The 19339-nt window shown below is 41.7% G+C and overlaps 1 protein-coding gene and 1 non-coding gene across 3 annotated transcripts in view; one reads left to right on the plus strand and one right to left on the minus strand.

The window, feature by feature from the left end:
- The window catches only part of KCNQ5 (potassium voltage-gated channel subfamily Q member 5), a 751481-nt gene that overhangs the window by 655676 nt on the left and 76466 nt on the right, over window positions 1–19339 (plus strand). For both annotated transcript variants that reach the window (XM_040349943.1, XM_040349944.1), the window contains exons 6-7: window positions 1484–1594; window positions 3476–3571. In XM_040349943.1, coding sequence (XP_040205877.1) covers window positions 1484–1594; window positions 3476–3571 — 207 coding nt within the window. The remainder of the gene's footprint in view (window positions 1–1483; window positions 1595–3475; window positions 3572–19339) is intronic.
- On the minus strand, window positions 9961–10067 carry LOC120938376. The gene has a single exon (XR_005749002.1). It is a non-coding gene; the product is annotated as a U6 spliceosomal RNA (small nuclear RNA).

The following is a 19339-nucleotide window of genomic DNA, read 5'->3' on the forward strand; positions in this document are numbered from 1 at the left end:
AGTTAATTTCAATACATCACGCCCACTACCTGCCTACTTTGAATTAGGCAGGCTTACGCCGGCGCAAATATGGGAGCGAGTGCTTTGTGAATACTCAGCTTACCTCTCAATGTTAAGTCGGCGTAGCGCATATGAGATGCGCTACGCCGGCACAAAGATACGCTGATGTACCTCAATCTGGCCCTCTATGTGTGGGAAAAAAAGGACATCAATTTCATTTGGGTACATCATCACACGTCCGCACAATTGTCAGTTAAAGTAACGCAGAGCTGAATCGCAAAAAATGGCCTGGTCATTAGGTAAAACCTTCCACGTGTTTTATACAATACCAAAATACGACGAAACATGTAAGAATATTAGCAATATATCAAAAACTACTTAAAAACTCCAACTTTATCTCAAAATATGTTTACACTGAATATATACTATCATTTATGTTTAAATACTCTGTCCCTAACCAGAAATGAAAGTCAGATCTACAGCATATAATGATTTCTATATTTATATACAAGGATCAATAAGCTGTAAAATGGTAAGTACAAGTAAAACCATGACAGAGAGTTATAAGATTTCAGGCAGTTTGGATATGACTTTTGGGAGTTATGTTGAACAGAACTAAAGTAAATAAATGAATAAAAAACTGTTGTTATTAATAACAAATACGATTTTTTGTTTAATTTTTTTCCTTATAATAAGCCTGATTTAATATTATGTGTAACAACTGCACTTTCATATTTTTTATTTTCCTGTTTTAAAAAAATCAGCCCAGTTTTCTTGAAAATAGTGATAAATGCACCCGTTTTCTAACAAATTCAGATGATTTTAAAAAATAATAAAAACAAAATGTTGCTTATAGCTTGCATCAAGCCTCACAATTTTAAGTGTTTTACTTTTAGGAAGGAAACTATAGATGCTTATTGATCTTAATGCGGAGTTCCACATTTTTTTTTTCATGAATATCGTTTTTTTAATAACCTTATTTATATTAGTCAAGTTTTACGGATGGATTGCCGCTAGGTTGCTGATTTCCCAAAGTAAAATAACTTATATTATGCCTTGCTGGCATTTTCCATATTGCTTGTAAGCATGTGAAGCCCACAAGCACAATCTTCCGTGACACAGTGCAGCTGACGGACCAGCATGCACCACCCATTCTCGCGCATGCGCAGTATGCACGGTTAACAGCGCCATACACTTCAGACATTGCCATCACAACGGGCGGCATCGTCGGAATTCCCCTTTCCGTTGTGATGGCAACAAAGCCCTCGGCGCTGCCCACTGACTCCTGGGAAATGATGACACACATCTCCCAGGAGCACCAGCGAGCACGGAAATGACGTCAGGCGCCACAGAGAGGAAGTGGCAGTTCATGCATTCAATATATATCACATTCCACAACAGATTGTCAGACATTGTAACTTGAGAAAAGAAATGTGTAGTGGAGAATGCCGTAATAAAACTATCTTCTGAATGTCATCCTTAGATCACGTTGACTACCATTGGCTATGGTGACAAAACCCCACACACGTGGCTTGGAAGACTTCTCTCAGCTGGGTTTGCTCTGCTTGGCATTTCCTTCTTTGCTTTACCTGCAGTGAGTATTAAACTGAAAGCCACAATAACAATCCAGATACATAATGCTGACATTTACATAAATATTATACACAAGGAGTGGTGCTTTACATCTCACATGTTTGCAACTGTAGGAAAAAAATGTCCATCTATCTATCTATCTATCTATCTATCTATCTATCTATCTATCTATCTATCTATCTATCTATCTATCTATCTATCTATCTATCTACCTATCTATCTACCTATCTATCCATTGTGTTTGAAGTTATGAAAATGTTGTTGATATATAGATAGGTGGATAGATTAATAGGAGGAGATCAATGGGGGGACTTTATACAGTATGAAAACTGCAAGGGTAATTTACAAGTAATGTGTAGCCAACAGCAAAAATGCAGACATGTGACTACTGTTTGTCACTAGGCAAGCACACCTTTATCAGCAGACAACTATTGTTTTCTTGGGCAGCGCTCACAGAAATAATTAAGAAAAAACAACAGCAGTCTCTTGCAGTGTATAGTTTATCTTAAAATATATCCCCATGAGCCATATTAATATAGTACACTCAGAGATTCTTCTTTTACATTTTACAATTTTTATTAATATCAGTATCCTCTGTATTAATAAAGCTTATATCCTCTTTTTAAATTGTTGCCTGTGATCCGTAGCCCACATATTAGTCTTTGTCCACTGGAGAGTTGTGTTATTGAATTTATTCTTTTTTAGATCAATACCTGCAAGAAGAAGTTTTTTTAATGAGGCCACAATGCTGAGTTTAAAAGTACCATAATATGCTCAGTTCTTTTGATTATTTGAGACCAATTAAAATAAAAAACAGAACTTGGAACATTCTTCCACTGTTAACGTATCCCGAGACGACTCAGTCAATGAAGTGGGAAGATACTAAATGAAATTTTATATGTCAAGCTGATGACTGTCTTTGAAAGTCAGTAGAGATTTTATATAAACTCATTATATAATGTGTGGGTGGCTGCTGACATTTAACTCCCTAATAGGTGTAAGCAGGGTAACAATAAAATATTCTTTTATCCATCCAGATGATTACACTTTATATGGTTCAGTGGTTTAGAATCTCAATCTATATATGAATGAAGTGAAAGAATCCATTTTGAATGAAAGTGATTAATGCAGTACACTGCAATTTCATGCATACGGATTCTAATTCGCCAAAACTTTTGTTACAAATTTTAATTACTTAATTATACTTCCCTTTTCCATGTTTAAAAGCATTTGACAATAACACTGATACAAAGTGTAATTTTTTTCCTGATACAAAGTGTCACAGGCAAAAACATTTACATCAGTGAGTGTGCTTTAAAACATATCTCAGTGACCAACCAAACAGTCCAGAGTTTAATGGACTGGGCTGGGGACCCTTAGGCCGCGGACACACGGTCGTTCCAAACGGATGAGAATGGTCCGCCGGGCCATTTCCATCGGTTCACCGCTGAAGTGGCCTGATGGTCTGATGTGCGTACACACCATCGTTACAAAAACCGATCGGGTCAGATCGGTTTGGACCGACCGTGTGTACAAGGCCTTACAACCTCTGCATTATAGCCTTTTTTAAAGAGGGGGTAGAAAACCCTGTCAACTACCCAACTTCACTTTTCTATCAAAGGATGAAACAGAGGACCTTTGTAAACACCTATGGCACAGCAAAACATAGCATCATTCCTATTTGTGGTGTCCGTAGCCCTGAGGACATCTCTGACAACTATCAAAGTCGTAGAACAGAAATGTTTTAAAAAAAAAAAAAGCAATATGTTTATTGGTTGTTTTAATGGCCATTTGGTGCTTGTATTTGTTCCCTATGGTAATTAATGTTTGGCAATGATTATTGCAGTATCAGTAATGGACCAACTAACACATTACATTACAGGGTATTCTTGGATCCGGGTTTGCCTTAAAAGTTCAGGAACAGCACCGACAGAAGCACTTTGAAAAGAGGAGGAATCCTGCCGCTAGTTTAATTCAGGTGAGGGCAAAGAAATCTTGCATGTTCTTGTGACCTTGGTGTAATACAAATTAAATATAATCAAAGCCAAAATATGCATATACGGTATGTCTTTTATCATAATAACATGCTGATGAATGCTTTAAAAATCTTGCAATTAAATTACTCAATTTGTTCAGGGCAGGAACCTATTGCACAAAAAAAAGTAAAATATGCAGTAAATCTATAGGAAAAAATATTCTATTATGTCTCAAAAGCTGAGAAATGTTTTCCTTGTAAGACATGTATAAGATACATGAGACACATAATGCCATTTTCATGTGTTCAACACATGTGTTTCAAACACATGTTCCACCATATTTATAGTGGAAACACAATGAAAAGTATGCATAAAGCACTTTGATCAATTTTCATAACAACATTTTTATGACAAAAAAACATAAGCAGAATAAACAGCGCTCCATAAACACAGCTAACTTTAAACACATTCATGAGCAATCAAATGTGTGCATCCATATGGCAAATGTACATTACAAGCTCATGTATGTATGTATCAGTGGTTCCAGAAGCGTTTATCAGAAGCATTTTTCCAAGAGCAATAAGAACATACAGTAAAACCTTGGTTTGCGAGCATAATTCCTTCCAGAAACATGCTTGTAATCCAAAGCACTTGTATATCAAAGCATTTGTTTTATAAAAGAGAAGAGAGGGACCTCTAAGTGTAGCAATAAGTTGCTAAATGTTGTACCTTTAATAAATATAACCATATTGCTACACTTAGAGGCTCCTCTCTTCTTTTATATACTCAGTTGTGACATGACGCTACTCTTATATCAAGACATCGCTTGTATATCAAGACAAAATTTATTAAAACATTTTGCTTGTCTTGCAAAACGCTCTCAAACCAAGGTTTTACTGTATATGGCTGTGTGCAGATTTGCAATTTTTCCCGTGCTTCATTGGCATTGCAGTGTAATGCACCTTGCCTCTGCATGTTTATCTTACAAATTCAGTAAAATTGAAAAAGTGAAAGAAGTTTCTCCAATACACTCACGAGAGATTTTTTGATCAAGTAACCTTACTTTAGATGGCCTTTAGATTTTTTTGTAATCTTCAGGTTAGTAAAATAGTATTCACCTGTGTGATAACTGAAGGCTGGGCCACTGCAAGGTGGGAACATTGGATAATAGTTCAGTCCCTCTCACAGCACCTCCACTTAAATGGGCCTTTTGACATGAAAGTGCCACCCCCAACAGAGATAACGTTTTTCCCCAGTCTCAAGCCTCGTACACACGCTCAGTTTACTCGGCAAGAACCAGCAAGTAAACTGCTGGCAGAGCTTTCTTGCCGAGTATACCGAGCGTGTGTACGAGGCTTTCAGGTTTCTTGTCAAGAAAACTGCCTAAAATCTCGATGAGAAAAATAGAGAACCTGCTCTCTATTTTCTCGTCATGATTCTCGGCAGTGTTTTCCTCCCGAGAAACCTGAGAGTGTGTATACTTACCTGTCGCCGTGGAAACCCGTGCATGCTTGAAATTACTTTGATGCATGCGCGGTAGCTTCCTAGGCATAGGTAGGGTGCAGCAAGATGGCATTGAATGTGCCTTTCAAAAGAACCGCGGTTCTTTTGAAAGGATCGTCTGTACACTCAGGCGGCAAGAGATTCTTGCCAAGAATCTCGCCAGGAAAAACAACGTTTTTTTCCTGACGAGATTCTGGCCCATGTGTACAAGGCTTCAGTATTCTAATTTTCTGTATCTTTTGCAGTGATGTCAATCCATGTCTTGAATGGTTTTTAAAAAGGTTTCTTGCAAACACCCAAGAGGTTGGGTTGGATAAAATACGCAGCAGAGTACATTGTCTCAAAGCTAGTAGTCTATGCATTGAGACTAGATTTAGCTTGCACACAGCAGACGGAAGTTGCATCTAATACAACCAAGGTGCCTGTGTTTTTTCTATACCAGGCAGGGACTCCCCTGCAATATCATTAAAACTACTAGATCAATATGGGTAAAGCAGTAGGCAAGTGGTGAATCCCTAAAGTAGTCAGATCATCGTGGGTAAGTGCCATTCTTAAGTAATTATTAAGCACCCATGGTAGGCCCAGTAGACTGAGGCCTTCAGACCTGAGCAAGAGCCCAGTATCTTAGACCCAGATAATGATATGTAGGCAAAGACCCCTGCAGAAGCATGGTAAGGACTTTTGTTAAAGCAAGTCCAAAACCCACCAACAACAAAGTCATCAGTGGTTGGCTAAGCAACCAACAATAGGGCCAACTATAATGCATCTTTAGTTCAGTCCTCTGGATCTCTCAACATAGAGCTTTGATGACACAACACATGAAGCAACTGATCCACACTCAAGTTGGCCAAAGACAGCTTCCAACTGAATCAGACAAAATTGAAGCCATGGGTGGCCTTGTCAGTACCACCAGGCTTGACTTAACCACTTTCATACCGGGCCTATTTTGGCACTTCTCTCCTACATGCAAAAATCATAATTTTTTTGCTAGAAAATTACTCAGAACCCCCAAACACTATATATTTTTTTTTAGCAGACACCCTAGGGAATAAAATGGCAGTCATTGCAACTTTTTATCTCGCATGGTATTTGCGCAATCATTTTTCAAACGCCTATTTTGGGGGACAAAAACGGTTTCATGAATAAAAAAAAAAAAAAAACAGTAAAGTTAGCCCAATTTTTTTGTATAATGTGAAAGATGAAGCTACTCTAAGTAAACAGATACCTAACATATCACGCTTTAAAATTGTGCACACTCATGAAATGGCACCAAACTTCAGTACTTAAAAATCTCCATAGGCGTCGCTTATTTTTTTTTTTACAGGTTACCAGTTTAGAGTTATAGGAGATCTAGTGCTAGAATTGTTGATAGCGCTCTAATGCACACGGCAATACCTCACATAGTTACATAGTTACACAGTTACATAGTTACATAGTTAGTCAGGTTAAAAAAAGACACAAGTCCATCCAGTTCAACCACAAAAAAATAAACAAAAAAACTAAAAAACACAGTACATGTGTGGTTTGAACTGCGTTTAAATATGTGGACGTGTGTGTTCGCTTCTGAGCGCAAGCTACCGGGGATAGGGGCATTTAAAAGAATATATATATATAATATTTTATTTTTTATATACTTAATTTATTTTATTTTTACACTTTTTGATCACTTTTATTCCTATTACAAGGAATGTAAACATCCCTTGTAATAGGAATGGCTCATGACAGGTACTCTTTATGGAGAGATGCAGGGTCAATAAGACCCCACATCTCTCCTCCAGGCTGGAAAGCATGAGATTGTTTCTCCAATGGCACGGGAGAGCCCGGAGAAGCACCAAATGGCGGCGGGAGGGGGGGACATCCCCTCCCGTCGCCTATAAGAATGATCAAGCAGCAGAACTGCCGCTATGATCATTCTTATGGTGCACAGGATCGCCGGCTGAAGAGATGGATATCTGAATGATGACTGTAGCTGCAGGCATCTTTCAGATATCCCCACTCAAAGTCCAGGACGCCATATGACGTCCAGTGGTAGGGAAGTGGTTAAAAGTTGATTAAGCTGGGCAGCACACAGACGGACTCTGGCCAATAACCAGCGTGCACAGACACATCAGCGCATCCTCGTGTGCCAGCCCGCATAGGCGTACAAGTCTGCCTGCCTAGGCACATGCCTCTGCGTGTCCGATCCTGGGATTGCACAGGCACCAATATCTGCTAGTGGCTGCAAACATCAAAGCAGGCTGCACCTCTGCTACTGAGGTATATAGCTGGGTTACTGCATTTAATGTACATTACTTCTGGAGGGCAAGGGAAGGTGGTTTAGTGTTAGTTTTGTCAAAAGGTACAGCTGGACTTTAAAGCTGAACTCCAGGCAAACAGCTAAGTACAAACATGGGAGTTGCTTTACCTTCTGAGATGTATTGCTGTCCATCAAGCCATCAGCTTTACACAACTCTGCCAGATGACATAGCCAGGCTGGTGGTGACTTGATTTTCTCGTGTACACTTAAGCAATGCAGCTTGGCTACCTCCGCACCCCCAGCCTGTGACTGTACGTGAAGGGGCAAAAGCTGACTGCTCACTCAGCTTTCTCCTCCTGTCAGCGTTCTTTGTCTGCACTACAACACAAGTCATTGGCTCTTAGTAGAGCCTCACCCTCTATGCATATGTGTCTCCTTGTCTCAATGCTGTGGTATGAAGGACTGCAAGAGTAAATGTAAATTCAGGTACTTACACTAGCTGCATTTAAAAAAACATTAAATATGTTTTTAATGACCAAAAAGCTGTTCTTATTTTTCTATATTTGCTTGGAGTTCAGCTTTAAAGGGTTTCATATAATCAAAATAATATTTTTACATTGTCATATATGGTGATATAGCAATAATTCATCACAATACTATAGAAGTACAGAGAAAACATGGTGTATTTTATTCATTAGTCACAAATACATTGCATTAAAGGGGTGGTTCACCCTAAAAACTACTTTTTTTTATTACAATGGCCCCCCACATTACAATACGATTAAGGCTATTATTATTTTTTTGAAGCTGTACATACCTTGACATTTTGACCAAAAACGAGCTCCCCCCGTCGCGTAAGCTGCGTCACGATTGGCGAAAGGAGCCGAACGGCGATGCGCATGCGCAGTATAGCGCCGACTCGCCGTTCGGCTCCTTTCGCCAAACGTGACGCGGCTTACGCGACGGGGGGGAGCTCGTTTTTGGTCAAAATGTCAATCACAGACATGTGAGGAACGCCCACTCCCGCGGGACTCGCAACGGGTGAATATGCTGTACAAAGGTATGTACAGCTTCTAAAAAATAATAATAGCCTTAATCGTATTGTAATGTGGGGGGCCATTGTAATAAAAAAAAGTAGTTTTTAGGGTGAACCACCCCTTTAAGTTGTAAATTAGCACACCCTGTGGCCAGTTAAACTGTCAAACATTAAAGCAGAACTTTAGGCAAAACTTTTTGGGCCAGATTCACAAAGAGATACGACGGTGTATCTACAGATACACCATCGTATCTCTGACGTAAACTGGTCCTATCTATGCGCCTGATTCATAGAATCAGATACGCATAGATAGGGCTAGATCCGACAGTGTTACACTGTGTTACACTGTCGGATCTATTTTTAAATTTAAAAATGGCGCCGGGGGCGTTCCCGCTGATTTACGATAAATAATATGTAAATCAGCGAGATACGTAAATTTACGAACGTACGCGGACCCGTCGCATTGTTTTTACGTCGTTTCCGTAGCGGTTTTCCGTCGTATACTTACCCTTTCTTTTATCAGGCGCAGCCAATGTTAAGTATAGCCGGCGTTCCCGCGTCGAATTTGAAATTTTCTACGTCGTTTGCGTACGCCGATTCACGAACACGCGCGTCGCAAGTCCCGCTCACGTCGCAACCACTGACGTCCTATTGACGTCAGTGGGAGCAATGCACGCCGGGAAATTCCCCGGACGACGCATGCGTATTTAAATCGGCGCGGGAACGCGCCTGATTTAAATATGACACTCCCCTAGCCGCGGAATTTGAATTCCGCTGGGGGATTTAGGATCCGCCGTCGCAAGTTTGGAGGTAAGTGGTTTGTGAATTAGCCACTTGCCTCCTAAACTTGCGGGAGCGGATCTTAATTCACGTAGATCGAGCGGATCTATAGATCCGCTGAGCTACGTGAATCTGGCCCTCTATTTTTAATTTTGGATCGAGAAAGGGAGAGTTATAATCGCCGTCAGATTTTTTGCAGAGATTTCCCTTTTACTTTCAAAGAGAAAATAGAGTATTGTTGTTAACAGGGGCATAGATGGCAATAAAAATGGCAGGTGTTCTAACCCCTCTGCCATCTGTCCAAAACTAAAAAAAAAAGTTGTGTCTTAATTATAGTTTAAATATTGGGCCTGGTAAATATCTGACTTCACTGAAGAAGCATTTTACTGTACGCAGGGGGAACTACATGAGGTGCCTGTTGCTGAGTGTTATGTTTTGTTATACTCCAAAACCCTTATTGACTTTTCTAATTCTGATCTGGTTTTATTAATATGCTTTGCTCTTAATAGGACTCCAGTTTTCTTGATTAACAGCATTCTTTTTATTTCTTAGGCAATGTGTAATATTAAAATAATGTTCAAGGGTAACTCCGCTTTAGTTTAAAAAAAAATTATAACATATATGTCATTGATACAGATGTTTTTGTAATTAACTGTTAATATAAATTGTGTTTCTAGTCCAATTTGCAGTAAATTCAAATTGAAAAAATTAAAATATCTATTTTGTGAGCTTCAACAAAACTGCAGTAGGTAGGACTTTGACATTAAGAATGACAAAATCCTTGCAGTTTATTTAAAGGGACCCTGTCACCAGGCCATTCATTTTTATTTATTTTTTTAAATATGGAACGCTTCACGAATTTGCGTGTCATCCTTGCGCAGGGGCCATGCTAATCTTCTCTGTATCGTTCCAATTTTAGTATATGTCCTGCCGAAGCGAGGACACCAGGCCATTCATTTTAACAACAATGTTACCATAAGATTATGGGCCGGATTCATAAAGAAGATATGACGGCGTATCTCCTGATATTGAAGAAAGGGGGGAATGAAAAAATGGACTTTGTAGGCACTTATTTATAAAAATACAAAAATTATTTTAATGGTACATAGAAAATAAATACAAAACCAAAAAATAAATTAATATTTAAAACACAGTATGGGGTATTAAGAATCAAAAGTAGTGGGCCGTGCTGAGTGATTCTGTTGGTGCAAAACTCTGAAGGCCTTCAATTTGCACGTTGGTCCACTCTTTGTTCAACCCTTTAACCGTGTATAGTGTTCCAGGGAATGCTCTACTAGTTTCACGGATTAATTCCGCTTCATCGGGAGCTTCATCGGGAGCTTGCAACATATCTCCTGATATGCCGTCGTATCTCTGAGTCCGGCCGGTCGTATCTATGCGCCCGATTCATAGAATCAGTTAGGCATAGATCTCCCTAAGATCCGACAGGTATAAGTGACATACACCGTCGGATCTTAGGCTGCAATTCTAGGCCGGCCGCTAGGTGGCGATTCCATTGCGGTCGGCGTAGAATATGCAAATGAGTCGTTACGCCGATTCACGAACGTACGCTTGCCCGTCGCAGTAAATGTACGCCGTTTCCGTAAGAGATATGCGGCGTAAAGATAAAGCTGCCCCCTAGGTGGTCTAGCCAATGTTAAGTATGGCCGTCGTTCCCACGTCGAAATTTGAAATTTAACGTCGTTTGCGTAAGTCGTCCGTGAATGGTGCTGGACGCCATTTACGTTAACGTCGAAACCAGTGACGTCCTTGCGACGTCATTTAGCGCAATGCACGTCGGGAAATTTTAGGGACGGAGCATGCGCAGTACGTTTGCCGTGGGAACGCGCCTAATTTAAATGATCCACGCCCCATTTGAATTAGGCGGGCTTGCGCCGGGCAGATTTACGCTACGCTGCCGCGACTTTACAGGCAAGTACTTTGTAAGTCAACCACTTGCCCGTAAAACTTGCGGTGGCGTAACGTAAATGTGATACGTTACGCCGCCGCAGATTTACGCAATTATACGTGAATCTGGCCCTATATGTGCAATTAACATATTATTTATCTTTAAAACACTGTCCTGTGTAATTATTAAAAAGGTCTGAGACTACTAATGGGAGCTACCATCTTGTATGTAATGTCAGCAGTCTCAGCAGGGTGAGACCTGTCATTCAAGGGCATGGCTGTGATGTGATTGAGGCAAGCCGCACATCGCTGAAGCTCTTTACCTGCCATCCTGTTCTGACATTCTGCGGGAACTTCCCTCACCATTCCCGGTTCTATTCGGTTATCTGCCTCTCCTACAGCACTACTGCTCCTCTCCGTTGTTGCAAATGTTTCAGGGCAACCCACGCATTCCTGTAATCCTCTCGCCCATCCTCAGTGGCAGCCATCTTACCCACGAGGAACTTCACCCATATCCTCAAAATTACAACAAAGGAATTTTTAGAAACTTTTAGTAATGGCAATCTACAAACTTATTGATAACTGCAAGCATATGTTTTCTGCATTTTATTTCTCCCCATTCTTCTCACGGTAGTCATTTTCACTAAAAGCAGATGAATCCATCTCTCTTTACTTCCTGGAACTCTGGGTCTGCCCCAGTGGCGGCTGGTGCTCAAAATTTTTGGGATGGCGCAAACAAAAAAAAAAATTGCAGCCTCACTGTGCCCATCACATGCAGCCACTGTGCCATCAAACGCAGCCACTGTGCCATGCCACCAAATGCAGCCACTGTGCCATCAATTGTCACCACTGTGCCATGCCATCAAACACAGCAACGGTGCCATCAATTGTCACCACTGTGCCATGCAACACAGCAACTGTGCCATCAATTGTCACCACTGTGCCATGCCATCAAATGCAGTCACTGTGCCATCAATTGTCACCACTGTGCCATGCCATAAAACGCAGCCACTGTGCCCCTCAATTGGTGCCAATTGTCACCACTGTGCCCTTTAATTGTCACCACTGTGCCCCATGATGCCACTGTGCCCATTGTCACCACTGTGCCCCATGATGCCACTGTGCCCATTGTCACCACTGTGCCCCATGATGCCACTGTGCCCATTGTCACTCACCACTGTGCCCCATGATGCCACTGTGCCAATTGTCACCTCTGTGCCCTTTGTCACCACTGTGCCTCATGATGCCACTGTGCCAATTGTCACCTATGTGCCCTTTGTCACCACTGTGCCCCATGATGCCACTGTGCCCATTGTCACTCAGCACTGTGCCCCATGATGCCACTGTGCCAATTGTCACCTCTGTGCCCTTTGTCACCACTGTGCCCCATGATGCCACTGTGCCCCTTTCCCTGTAAAAAGCACTTACCTGAGGATTCCATGTCCTCCCTCGATGTCTTCTGCCGCTTTGGTGAAGCTTCAGCCAATCAGGTTCCTGATAACCAGAATCCGGGAACCTGATTGGCTGAAACGGCCGTTTGTCTTATGCAAGGAGCGCAGATTGCCTGCACTCCGAGTATAGACATCTGAGAGCCGGAGAAAAGCCTATCAGAGCCGCTGGCTTTGATAGGCAGTTCCCCTCAGCCAACCAGCTGCCGCTATTCGGGTAACCGGCGTCCCGCGTCCGGTTATATGAATAGACCAGGCAGCTGGCAACCAACCAATAACATACATTCGTGCATTTATGCACGAATGTGTGTTATTTGCGAGAGGGGGTGGCGCTGCAGCGCCCTCTATAGATGGCCGCCAGAACTGCGGCTAAAATGTCAAAATGACATTTTAGCCGAAAAAAAGTTCTTAAAGGGCACGTTTTTTTTTTTTTTTGTGTGACTGTGGGAGGGGGGGCGGCGCCCGTGCGTCCCTATGGACGGGCCGCCACTGGTCTGCCCCCTGAAACATTTGACAGTGCACATCATCTGAGAGGGAAAGCACTGGTGATATATTGTTCCCAGGATGCATCTCTATGTGTCTGGTTACATCAACAGTGCCTCACTCAGCCAGGAAGTGGAAAAACAGCAAAAAAGGCAAAAAAAATATTTGTTTAACCACTTACAGACCGGAAGATTTTCCCCCTTAATGACCAGGCCATTTTTTGCGATACGGCACTGTGTCGCTTTAACGGACATTTGGCCGGTCGTGCGACCTTGTACCCAAACAAAATTGACGTTCTTTTTTTGCCACAGATAGAGCTTTCTTTTAGTGGTATTTGACCACCTGCGTTTTTAATTTTTTTGCGCTTTAAACAAAAACAAAGTGACAATTTCAAAAAATATTATATATTTTTGACTTTTTGCTATAATAAATCTTTCCAAAAAAAGTCTTCATCAGTTTAGTCCAATATGCATTCTTCTACATATTTTTTTTACTAGTAATGGTGTCGAACTGCAATTTTTAGCAGGACCGTGACATTGCGGCGGACAGATCAGACACTTTTGACACTTTTTTGGGACCCTTGACATTTATACGGCGATCACTGCTATAAAAATGCACTGATTACTGTGTAAATGTTACTGGCAGGGAAGGGGTTAACACTAGGGGGCGTTCAAAAGGTCAAATGTGTTCCCTGGGAGGTGTTTCTAACTGTGGGGTATGGGAATTGATTGAAGAAGGAGAGAGATCACTGTTCCTAATCACTAGGAACAGCAGATCTCTCTCTCCTCCCCTGTCAGAACAGGGATCTGTCTGTTTATATTGACAGATCACCGCTCTGGCTCTCTTTCCAACATCACGGCCACCGGCCACACGCATCGGGTCCCCCACCGTGCAGCGGGTGCATGCGCATGCCTGCTATGGCTCTTAAAGGAGCCGACGTACAGCTACGGCGATTCCTGGGAACGAGCCAACAGGCCACTGTATAATAACCGCGGCTGGTTGGCAAGTGGTTAACTAATGAATACAAGATGATTTGATATCAGCATGCAGAGCTGCATACTGATGCGATTTTCAGTGAAAGAGCTGGAAGGTCTGCTTTAAGTTGGTGACAGGGTCTCTTTAATTGATCAAGGACGAATTGCTTTTTTGCCTCAGCAAAGTGGAGTTATACTTAAATCACTGTTTAATTTATCTGTATTCGCTTTGTGTGTTGCATATAACTGACAAGACATAACTGCTTAGTACTGATGGAAATACAGCTGGGGTTCTTCAAAATTCCTTTAACTGCATTTGTATTAGTACCTTTAAGTACTTTTATAAGCTTGTCTTCTGTTTATACTTTTTTTATGTATGTGATAACAAATGTCTGCAATGTCCAGCTCTGACAGGGACCAATCATCCTTTGTTTTAAAGAGGTTGTAAACCCTTACATACACCCAGTGAAGTGAACAGTCTCAGATGATATACAGAGATTAAACAAATCCTTCTACATATGTTTTACTTGTTTACCTGCAGTCTTCTCTTCCCTACATCCCTTCGAAAGAGCAGAAAAGTGTTAAAAGCTTTCTTCGTCTGTCAGGAGCACAAAGGAGGGGGTGGAGAGACTGCAGTAACAGTGTGTGATTGGAGGAAAGCCACATCACCCTCCACCCAGCAGAAGAACTGTGTTCTGAATAGACAAGCTGTCTGTTGAGCTCTCCCCCCCCCCCCCCCCCCCAACGACACAAATTTATCTCATGTGTCAGCAAAACTTCTCAGAAGTGACTCATGCTGATAACAGAGGAACGACACACTAGAGAGAAATTACACTTAGTGAATTTCTGATTGAAGCTTGTAGCTCCAAAACGCTCAACAAGCCAAATCCCAATAGCCCCTGTTCACATATGAGTGTTCTGTTGCCTGAAGCAAAATGCCTGTCGCTCCAAAAAGTACATGAGCTTCTTTTTGGCAGATTCCAAGTGTTTTTGGCCCCATAGACTTCAATAGAAACACCTGACTTGAGCGTTTTGTCGCTCATTTTCTGCTCAAACAGCAGCTCTTCACCCCTAATTTCCTCTCCCTCTTCTCCCCTAGTGCTTTCTATTGGCTAAACAAAAACACCTGAAGCTGTAAAACGCTTGTAATAAACTTCAAAAATGCTTGTAAAAAGTTACAAAAGCACTTAAAAACACAGTAAATTTCTACACTCAGGTGTGAACAGAGTGTGAACAGAACTTAGGAGAGTAATAAGTAAACAACACAGATATATGTGCTTTGCTCAGATTCCATTACTGAGGTTTACAACCACTTTAAGTCTTTCTGGGTTTTGAAAAGCAACAGTAACTATTTGTATGTGTTTTAAAAGATCTCTCCATCTAATATAAATGTTTAACATTTACTGCATGGCTAGCACTAAAATTAGACATGGGCCTTTGTAACTTTTTTAAACTGTGCTGTATCTGAAGTTGACAGGTAAAGGTGGTCCTGATCAATATTCCAGTCTAATGCACCCTCTTCTACTTATTTGTGTTGAGGTAAAGTTTAGCAAGGACAGGCCAAATTCCAAACCATGTATGGGCACTGTGATTATACTGGTCGACTTCTTTACAACCACCCCAATGTTGAGTTTACCTGCTCGATCAGCATCAAAGGCTATAGTCGGCAGTGCTGATCAGTGTATTCTGACTGTGGACAAGTCTCCTTGCTGTCGGAATACAATAGCTCAGCGAGGAGGATTCGCCCATCCATATCGATTGTTTGGGTGGAGGAATTTAGGGCCAGATTCACGTAGCTTGGGCGCAGCGTAACATAACCCGTTTACGTTACACCGCCGCAAGTTTTCAGATTTAGTGCCCGATCAACAAAGCACTTACCTGGAAATTTGCGGCGGTTTATCTAAGGGATATCTATGCGTAACTGATTCTATGAATCAGTCGCATAGATACTCTGAGAGATATGACGGAGTATCTGAGATACTCCGTCGTATTTCTTTTGTGAATCTGGCCCTTAGTCTTTTTTTTTCAAACCATTGGTTAAAACAAAAAAAACACACTCATGTTTGGGCTGCTTTAGTGTGCAGATCAAGCCAACCTAGGTCAGAAGTCTGTCCATTCAAATCCATTTGGCTCTGTACTTATTGATATGCCTACCATTACGTGGCTCATGTTTTGGGGCAAAACTGGGTTTTACTGCTCATATATGTAGAATGAACCTTAAAGGTGAACTCAGTTGTACAGGCTCCTCTCCAGTACTGAAATTGCTCATTCTGATTTTATTGCACACTGTGAACTTCTCACAGTGCGCATTAGAGGCTGCAGCAAGTCAGATGGAGCCCACCTCATTTCAGGGATGGAGAACCTTCAAAATCATCAAGCCCTTTCCTTCCCAGTCCTAGTTAATTCTATCATGGAGACACTGCATCACCTCTAGGCATTACATAAAACAGTCTGCATTTAAATGCAACCTTGCGAAGAATGCTCACTCATTCAGACTGACATCATCCCATTAAAGCTTTTGATATAACTCTTTCCAAGAGCCATTCTACTGCGTTTATCAAGACTGAAGGCTCAGAAACAATGAGGTAGGGTGATGTGATCTTTTGAGGAAGTTATATACAGTACCCTGTCAGCCCCGCCCATCAGTCATAATCTGCCTTCTTTGATAGAGAAGCCATTGATGGTATTACTGGTTCCAAAAACATTATGTAACGAAAAAGAAACGGTTTTATTTGCAATTTTCATTAGCATGTTAGTAATGGCAAAGAAGAAACCAAGCAAGGCAAAGTATAAGAGGATAGCCCAGCTGCAAGCAACTTAAAAAATACCTCTTGTAATGGGACTGTGCCAGTACTGCACGGGTTAACTGCTCATCCAGGTCTAGGGGACCAAAAAAATAAGATGTGCTTACCCAATCCTCTGCTCCTCTCCAGGGCTGGACTGGGACACAAATTTGGCCCTGGACTTCATCCAGACCGGCCCACTTTAAATTTGCAAACATGCACAAAAACAGTATATATATTGTCGGAGGGGTGGAGGACACAGAGGGACAGCGTGGGGGGTGGAGGGCACAGAGGGACACCGTGGGGGGGGTGGAGGACACTGTGGGGGTGGAGGACACAGGGGGACACTGTGGGGGGTGGGGAGACACTGTGGGGGTGGAGGACACAGGGGAACACCGTGGGGGGGGGGGGGGGACACAGTTGGGGGTGGAGGACACAGGGGGACAACGTAGGGGGTGGAGGACACAGTGGGACACAGTGGGGAGTGGAGGACACCGTGGGTGTGGAGGACAGCATGGGGGGGAACAGGAGAGTATAATTGGGCCTCCTGTGATCCTGTTGGGGCCCGGGCCCCCTACATCTGTACTGGCTGCCTCTGTTCCCCCCTCCCTAGTAATGGCAATAGTACACAGCCGCCCTTTACCCGATGCCTGCAATAAGACCTCTCTCGGTGCGCTGCTCTCTGGCCCGCCTTTTGCAACTGTAAAGATTTAGACCAAGTGAGAAAAATTAGCTGCACACCAACATCCGTCCAACAGGTTTATTGAAAGACTGCCACCAGCACTAAAACAACAGACCAAGGGGTGACAACCTTTCAGACACACATACATTGTGCTTCTTCAAAGAAGCACAATGTACTGTATGTGTGAAATGTTGTCACCCCTCGGTTTGTTGTTTTAGACCTAATGGCAGTCTTTCAATAAACCTGTTGGACAGATGTTGGCATGCAGCTAATTTTTCTCACTTGGTCTAAATCTTTACAGTTGCAAAAGGCGGGCGTCATCGAGACCAAAGCAGGGTCCATAGCCTTTCAATGGACGTGATGAAGCTTAGAGACAATCCACCACCAAAGCTTGGAGGGGGTGGAGGCACCATCTGCCGGAGAAGTGGAAGATCAGTTAAGTAAAACTGCTTCTCCTCTCTCAAAGACAAAACAAGCTATTGACCCTTTCATTGTTGGCACAGTCCCACTGCAAGGCATAATTTTTCATTTCCCCAGAGTTTTCCCTTAAACTCCAGCTTAAAATGTTTAACGTGACACAAGTTTCAAAGCATTATTTGTTAAAACCTGCTATTAGATGGAGAAACCTTTGTATTACCATATACTGTAAATGACTAATATTGTTGTATCAGCAGCAGATATAAAGACTGTGAAATGTTGTCACCAAATGTGAAATTTCACATAGACGCTACGCTAGGAAAATGCATTTCACATTTCAATGTCGATTTCAAGTGTCATTTAAACGATAAGAAAAAGTGATCAATCACGTCTGAGAGCAATTAGCTAACTTGCGTGAATAACAATTTATCGTTTCCATATACGTCACTGTTAGTTCAGTATTTTATTTGGCTTTGTCCTGTTTTAAATTCGCAACAATGTTTTGAGAAAGAAAAATGTGTTTAGTTCTGCAGCTCATTTTTTTTTTTATAATGCCCATTTGATATACTGTATATTGTGCATTACAGCAGGTATAACAATGTTCATCATTTAACTGAATATACAGAGAGTGAGAAAGAGGGCTAATGAAATATTCTGATGTTACTAGTCTAACAATCTATTATATAGATAAAAGTGGATTGTTCTGACTGGTACATCATTTATCAGTTATGATATGTACTGTATCCCTATGCCCATCGTAACTTACATATTCTTTGTTTTACTTGATACAATTTTAGACCTTTCTTCATGAAGCACACATTCTGTCGAAAATAATCTCTCAATTTGATGCAACATGTTTCTGGATTTGCCACTGATTTATAAAAAAATATTTTTCAGGCATTCTTAAAAACGGAAATCCAGTGTGGAGTTTTTTTACTCTCTCACTGCCCCCTACTCACCCTCCCCGAACCTCCCCAATTTTTTTTCAAAGAAAACTTTTATAAATATTTTCTTCAATACAGGCTTCCTGCTGATCAGGTGGTGCCAAATTCTCTACCTGTTCATTGTCATCAGCATCGGGGTGGGCCTTTTTCCTGGATTTGAGCAGTGGCCAGCTAATTTTATGTGAGCCCTTTTCAGTTCCTGAGTACTGTGAGCCCAGCCTGTATGTCAAAAACAAGCTGGGCTCATAAGAAACGGATGGAGGATCGGCGCTGCTCATAGGCGTGCGCAACCTATTGCATTAGGGTGTGCACCCCAAGAGTATATGAGAAGGGGAGTGGGCGGTGTCAGTAGTTTTTATTTTTATTGTTTTATTTTTTATTTTATTTTTACTTTTTTTTTTTTTTTTTAGGAGCCCCATTAGGGGGCTTTGCTGAAATAAAAGGGGGGATCTGCGCCACACGGTGATAAGGGTGTGCCCAGGCCTGTGTGCACACCTATAAGTATGGGAGTGGGTGGTGTCAGTATTTTTATTTGGATTTTTTTTTACAATTTTTTTAGGAGCCCCGTTAGGGGAC

The sequence above is a fragment of the Rana temporaria genome, chromosome 4, assembly GCF_905171775.1.
Source record: "Rana temporaria chromosome 4, aRanTem1.1, whole genome shotgun sequence".
NCBI lineage: Eukaryota > Metazoa > Chordata > Amphibia > Anura > Ranidae > Rana > Rana temporaria.